General features: G+C 37.1%; 1 protein-coding gene across 1 annotated transcript; it reads right to left on the bottom strand.

The window, feature by feature from the left end:
- Nucleotides 1–1,036: 1,036 nt before the first annotated feature.
- LOC121970896 (plasma membrane ATPase-like) lies at nt 1,037–7,563 on the bottom strand. Its single transcript, XM_042521895.1, has 16 exons — nt 7,375–7,563; nt 5,592–5,711; nt 5,280–5,516; nt 4,432–5,193; nt 4,223–4,345; nt 4,016–4,120; nt 3,794–3,938; nt 3,543–3,707; nt 3,224–3,462; nt 3,110–3,142; nt 2,946–3,027; nt 2,680–2,840; nt 2,296–2,469; nt 1,753–1,935; nt 1,484–1,665; nt 1,037–1,363 (listed from the first exon to the last, which is right to left on the bottom strand). The coding sequence occupies exons 1-16, from the start codon at nt 7,429–7,431 to the stop codon at nt 1,267–1,269; spliced, it is 2,865 nt and encodes a 954-aa protein (XP_042377829.1). The 5' UTR covers nt 7,432–7,563; the 3' UTR covers nt 1,037–1,266.
- Between the last annotated feature and the right edge of the window lie 226 nt (nt 7,564–7,789).

Here is a 7,789-nt window from a genome sequence, read left to right on the forward strand (position 1 = left end):
TGATATTAAATTAATTTTTTATAAGGAAAAATTTGTTATAATATTTTACTGTTGAGATTCTTGAACATCATCCAACATCATCCTTGTATTGTGTTATTACATATCTTTATTCAATTTATCGTGGCCTCTTGAGTAAGATTAAATGTTATATTTGTTCTTATTAATTAATTAGTTTTTTTTTAATGAAAAAGAGTCTTGGCAGATGTAAGTGCGACACTTGTGTACCCAAATAATCCGGAATTTTAAAGAGATTGGTACTTTATACTTAATAACTTTTTTTATAGTATTTTAATATTAAAATATTTTAACTAATATAATTTCATTATAAAAGATGATGCGTTTCGATCGCTACTAATAATTAAATTGTAATATTTATAGATTTTATAATATTAAATTAAATATTGCCATCCATGTTACCAATATTGCAGATGGTAGTTTCATATAATCTAATTAAATATTATTTGATTGTGGCAATTGGATTGGGTAATTGCTAATACATGGACATGTGATAAATATATACAGGTATATATAACTCAAAAGAATCGATAAATATGATTGATTAATTTTATATATAATTTAAAAGATTCGATAAATATTCTAAGCGGTAAATGACTTTCTCCTTGATTTGTCTACAATAAATCTACAGTACAATTATGCACACTCAAAATATTTCTCTTAGTTACCAGATTTTGAGAAAAAAAACTATGGCTTATACTTCTCCGGCTTCAGGGATTAAGTTCATCAAATTAAATCAGTAGAATAAAAAATCTTCCATTTTTTTTTTTTTTGATAAGGCGACACCCAGATTTGACTGGGGATAAAGGATCGCCAAATCAGATCCAATATAGGGCGACAATAGAAGAGTGTGAAATGACAAAAATGCTCAAGAACCTAGGACATGCTTTCAACAATTGGACAAGTGAATTGGATGACCAATTTGAATTAGCTCGAGCATATAGGCCAAGATAAGGATGGTATGCGAATTGAGATGTATTAAAGATAGGCCCACAAATTGAAAGAAAAAAACAACACAAAGTTAAAAGTTATTAATATTAATTTTATAGAAAGTTTCATTTTTAGAAAAGTCATTTCAAACCTGGATCACAAACATTTATAAGCACACCATGGCACAGTCATACTGGGAAGACCCAATACTTGAACTACAAAAAAAGAGAAGAAAAGCATGGCCATCCTCATAAATCCTACTCTAACAAAGTGTGCTTTTTTCATTCCAGTTGCAGTTCTACCACCCTCTTTGTTCTGTTCTCATACAGTGTAATGCTGCTGGATGTTGTCGATATCGAGACCTTTGAGCTTGAACACTGATTCCACATGACCTTTGAGAGTATGGAGCTCACGAAGCCTAAAATTTTCTCAAAACATTAGAAGATATCAGCTATTAAGAATTCAGTAAAGCTGCTTTTTTTATTTTTTAGTTAAGAGGAAAGTTCAGATTATTCAAAAGTATATGGCGAATTGGCACCTTGCAATTTCGGCTCGCCTTTTAGCTTGCTCAGCAATCTCGGAGAGTTCTCGGTAGCTACTCTTCTCTGGGAAGAGGTTGGCACTCTCAGGGGGTTGGAGTCCATGAAGAGTTCTTTGTGCCGTTGCCCACTGAGCTTCCCTTTCTTCCTTACCGTAATCCTTCTTGGTGGTGAAAGCAGTCTGTAAATTGAACAAGATCAGAGAGAGAAAGAAATGTGCAAACTTAGCTGATAGGACTGAGGATGTCCAAGTGAATAAACTAAGAACCTTGTTCTGCAGGAGGTTATCCCAAGCTTTCCCACTAAGAATATAACGAATTGCGAATTTGAACCAATCGAGCGGGAAGAAGGTGATGATGCTGTAAAGCCAGATGATACCAGCCCAACCCCAACCTATTCCTTTTATCCGCGCAAAGCCCCAATCAGCATACACAGCTATCATAGATGCAACCTGCCACAGAATCGAAACACCAATTTTAGACAAATTTAATGATTTTAAAAATCTATCTGATAGATACCTTTTTCATTGAATGTTGTCTAGTTGGCTAAAACAATTCTGATCATCAATTTTTGTTATATAAACAATGTCATCATCCTCCAATGAATTGAAGGATTACATACTGAACATGGTCTTAAAAATTAGCAATAACAGAGGTAGTAAACCCCTTTCCTCATCCAAACTTTTAAAATTTACAAACTAAGCAAAACAAATAGAGTAGTGTGCTGTGTGCAATAGCAACAAGGATACGGCAAAGTGATAACAGAAACATAATTGAAAGTGAAAGATATGAGAGTAGGTGGATGATCTTACAAGCTGAGCAATAAGGAAGGCACTGACTAACAGAAGTCCAGGGCGTTCGACGAAAAACCAGCTGCGGGAGCGTGTAACAAAGATAAGTGCCTGGCTAATAATACTGACTTGTAGGTATAAAGCAGACATCATCTCATCTTCACTATTTCTCAATGACCTGACACCAAATTTATCCTGCAAATATATCCAAGGAAATAATGTTAATTTCCATGGCCGAGATAGTGTATGTATTATTCATAGCGGTTTGAACCTCACATTACATGATTTACAGGCAGTTGTATGATGTGCAATCATGAATTCCATGTTTAAAAGTTCAAGTATAGCAAGTTAATTAATCTTGAATTTTCTAAATGAAGAGCCATATAACAGTCAGTGTAGACATACAGGGAAGAAGTCAGTGTCTTTCATTGCCCAAAAGAAGATAACAGTCATTAAAGCCATATAACTTCCATAAACAATGCCGGTAGCAAATATCTCGTTCAATTTCCAACTATCAGGCAATGGGGAAGGCTTCACTCTGTCCTTTGATATTGTCATGATTGTACCTGATGTTGCAAAATCAACTTAGCAACTTGCCATCAGAAATAAAAGCACGACGATAAAAGATGGGAAGCGTATGGTTACGGCAAATATTTGTTGTCTAAACTTACCATCATTTAGGATGGCAATGATCAAAACCATGAATGGCGAAAAGTCAAATTTCCATATTAGTGCAATAAGCATGAAACCAAGCTGCAAGAAATTAAGTTAGAAGTGGAGGAAAAAGGAAGAAGCAAAATCACCAAAATGACAGTTAGTTTCAACCAATGCTTACCACAATACGAATGGTGATGGAGACAGCATAAATCTGAGGAGAAGAAAATCATAACTCTACATCAGAAATATTAAAGGAGAAAAAATAACAATGTACTGATAGTTAGGTACAAACTGTGTAGTTCTTCATCCTCTGGAAAATAGCTCGGCTAGTAAGGACAGCACTGATAATCACACTAAGCCCAGGCTCAGTGAGGACAATGTCCGAAGCACTTCTAGCAGCATCTGTAGCATCAGCAACTGCAATTCCAATATCAGCTTTCTTCAAAGCAGGGGCATCATTAACACCATCTCCAGTCATTCCACAAATGTGCTTCCGTTCCTGCAACTTCTTCACAATTTCGTATTTGTGTTCTGCTCAGAAAGAAAATGATCAATATTTTGAGATCAGATAACCAAAGTAATAGTTGAGAGCATAAGGTCATCAATCTGACCGGGAAAAACTCCAGCAAAACCATCGGCCTTTTCAATTAGTTCATCAACTGGAAGTGCTTCCAATGATGCATCCTTATTTTGGCCAAGCAATGAGGAGGAAGGATACATATTGGTTCCCATTCCAAGCCTTCTACCTGTCTCCTTAGCTATAGCAAGTTGATCACCTGAATATGAATAAATCACGTCAAGAACAATAAAGAAATTAAATTAAAGACAATATTAAGAAAAGGGCCAATAGATGTTCTCCTACCAGTAATCATCTTGACGTTGACTCCAAGATTGAGGGCCCTGCGAATAGTTTCTGCACTGTCATGCCGAGGTGGATCAAATAGAGGTAATAAACCAACAAACTGCCATGGCGTCCCTGGACTCTCCTTGGACTTCTCTGGTACCTCCTGTCAAATAGAAAAATACTTGTGAGTAATAGTAAATTCAATATACTACAATTAGATTAATGGATTGGAAAAGCAACCTGTCTTGCAACAGCCAGTGATCTTAATCCACGTTCAGCATACTTGTCAATAACACTATGCACTTTGTGCCTGACATCTTCTTTGCAATTGCAAAGGCTCACAATCTAATCCCAAGTAGAAGTTAATGCTCAGATAAAATTGAACGAAAAGTGGACATTTTTTTTTCTTATGACAGACAATAAGATAAAATATCGAAAACAAAATACCTGCTCTGGAGCACCTTTGCTTACACGGTGCCAGCTTCCATTTGAATCAATGTAGGTCAGAGCAGTTCTTTTATCAACAGGGTTGAAGGGAAGAAAATGTACTTCCCTTATACCTGCTCTAGCCTGTATTTGATATCAAACACATTTTAAACCTAGCTAACAAAATCAATGGAAGAATATGAATTAGAAAGCATCACATAAAGTACTACCTCCTTTGGGTCTGCAAGCATCCCAACCATGGCAGCATCAATAGCATCCTGATTCTCAGTTCTCGATGCTCTTGCAGCCAATAAGACCACATACTCTTTATCAACACCCTTTGCAAAGACCTCAATGAGGTTCTTATCAACACTCAACTTGTTGAGTGTTAGTGTCCCAGTTTTGTCACTGCAGAGAACATCCATACCGGCCATCTCCTCTATTGCCGTCATCCTCTTTGTAATAGCGCCCTGCTCAGACAGCCTGTGGGATCCAATAGCCATAGTCACTGACAAGACAGTAGGCATAGCAATCGGTATGCCTCCAATCAAGAGGACCAAGAGATTATCAATCCCATTTCTGTATTTTCGATGCTGAATAGGATACATGACGATGATCTCCACAACCATTCCAATAACAATGGAGCAAATGCAGAAATTGCCAATGGCTGTGAGGACCTTCTGGAAATGACCAACTTGGTTTGTGCTGTCCACCAAGTGAGCAGCCTTCCCAAAAAATGTATGCACACCAGTGGCAATGACAACGGCCTCAATCTCACCCTGCTTGCAAGTTGACCCGGAGAACACTTCATCTCCTGGGTTCTTAGTGACAGGGAGAGATTCTCCAGTTAACGCAGACTGGTCTATTTTCAAAGGATCACCTTCCAAGAGGCGGGCATCAGCAGGGACAATATCTCCAAGTTTAATGCTGATTATATCACCAGGAACAAGTATGGAAGCTTCCTGCTCACACCAGCGGCCATCTCTGAGCACCTGAAAGCATCAAATCAACAACAATTTTGGTAAACAGAATTTACAGGAAAGAAAGGAAGCTCCCAAGGGATCGTATAAGCTTGTACCTTCGTTTTTGGAGCCAGGCCAGCCATAAGAGCTGCAGCAGCATTGCCAGCATTGTTTTCTTCAATGAAACTGATGGTGGAGTTTATCACAAGCAGCACTACAATACCGACAAAGTCTTGCCAGTCTGGGGGTTTTCCACCGCCGTTGGCCAAGGCAATGGCCATGATGGCAGCCATTTCCATCACCCATGAAAGGGGGTTCCACATGAAACCCAAAAATTTGAGAAATTTGCTCTCCTGAAAATCAAAAGAAACGGTATATTTTTTTTCAATCTGAAAGTTCAGTACAATAAAACAAAGTAAAAGTTGAACCTTCTTCTCTTCAAGTTTGTTTGGCCCAAAGATTTGAAGTCGATTCTCTCCTTCCGCGGAAGAGAGACCTTCCCTGGTACACTTCAGTTGCTCAAAAACCTCCTCAATAGGAATCCGTTCCTGAGATTAACCAAGACAAATTTATTAACAAAAATAATACAAAATTCTAAGGACTAACCAACTTTTGTATCAAAGTTAACTCAGCAAATCTTTCCAGCTGTTGGATGACACCTCAGTGATTTAATCAGTCGGTTAGCACCGTACAAGTTCGTTCCTCCAGAATGCAAGTTCTTCTTTTTGTATGTATTTTAAAATATATAACTACTTTTGCAATAAAAACCACAATTCTTAATCAGAAAAAAATCAGAGTGGGATCGATTCCATGGCATCGTCAACTTTACAAAGTTGAAAAAAAAATCGAACTTTTTTTTGATAACTTTGTTATCACGAAACTGTAGAAGAAAAGGCTACCAACACACCGCTGGAACAAGGGTAGAAGCTACGAATTATAACCACGAACCCTGTGTCGGATGATGATCGATACCAATTTATATTGATCATGATTCCCACATCAAAATATGGGTTACTGCAGAATTTATCACTCATATTTGAGTGAATGAGGCTAAGACTTGGCAGATATTTTATTTTAATAGAAAAAAAAAAGAAACGACATCAAATTGGTGTTTAATAGTAGAAGATGGTCTATTATGATGAACAAAAGGAAAGGAAACGAGGCCAGATGATAACTTCCTCCCAATCCGATGGATGATCTAGGAGGATTTTTTTTGATCGGGTATTGACATTCGGGTAATCGGTTATATATTTATTGAAAATGATTACATTAGAATAGGTTATAGATGTTTAATCATTTTTTAAATTATATATTTTTTAGATATGATATTAATTTTATTATGTTTTTTTGAATGAGAATAGTTGAATGTAATAAAAAAAAATTAGTAATATAAAAGATAATAGGTATATAAACATGAGGACGATATCCAATTCTCGGGGATGTGAATAAAAGTTAAAAAGCCGGTGAAAATGAATATAATAAATAAAAATGGGAACTAAAAATATGAAATCGATCGATTGTCATCCCTTCGCACGATAAAGTCCAACGCACTCAAAAGTGGACGGAGACCGAAATAGTGGATCTCAATTTTCTCTTCCATATCAATTTTTTAATATCGAGTTAAGCAAAGTAAACAGACAAAGGATGAAAGTAGTCTAAATACGAAGAAAATCATATTATACTCTTTTCCCATCAACTTTTAATTACTTGCATTTATTTGGAGAGAACAAAAGAAAAGAAAGTAATTGCGCTATTTAATACTAGTTATTATTGAAAAACCAAACTTTGCTTTCTTCGTGCCATAAGGTTTCAATATAAATAAAGAATCGGAATAAAACTCTTTTCTACCTTTTTTTTATTTGCAAATAATATATTTAATACTAGTTATCATTTCTTTTCTCATGAAAAAGGTTAAAAAAATTCACCATTCTAGTATCAGAATAGCATATTTCAACCAGTATAGTACACTAGGGTTTGAGAACAAATGAAATGGAAAAAAGGGCGAAGAATTTACAGGAAAAAAAGGAAATTGATCTCGAATGCAATTTGACAAGAACCGAGAGCAACTTGACAACAAAGGCAAACGCACTCAGATCGATCCGGTTCACGCCAAGAAAAATCAAAACGTATGAATAAGACAATCTTAAAAGACCTAATCAATCACTGAATCTTACAGATCGAGAAGAGTAGGGTAAGGAAATGCACACATACCAAATCGACGTTCTCATTCTTGATCTCGTCCAAGCTTATCGCCTTGGCTCCAGCCATCTCGATCCGTGTGCGAGCAGAGAACAGCACTTTCGTCCACTCTCCCTCTCTCTCGCGGATGACCAAAAGCAGACGCAGGAGACCCTTGTGAAAGCTTCCTCAGAGAAGAAGGAGCGTCTCCGCCGCCTTTTATAGTCCTCTTCCCCCCGATACCTACTCCCGCATAGAAATAGACTATGCAGACGCACGCTTGCGGACACGCCGAGCCAAACTTGCGACGTGTCAAATCACTATTGGGAAAAGACTGGACCCCATTTCCGTTACCGAAAGCCGATACCATTAATGTGGCGGTCGTCCCGACGCAGGCAGTATCGGCCACGTACCGTTTAAATTTGTTACGGCGCTGCGATTCCCCGTA

The sequence above is a fragment of the Zingiber officinale genome, chromosome 4A (assembly GCF_018446385.1).
Source record: "Zingiber officinale cultivar Zhangliang chromosome 4A, Zo_v1.1, whole genome shotgun sequence".
Classification (NCBI taxonomy): Eukaryota; Viridiplantae; Streptophyta; class Magnoliopsida; order Zingiberales; family Zingiberaceae; genus Zingiber; species Zingiber officinale.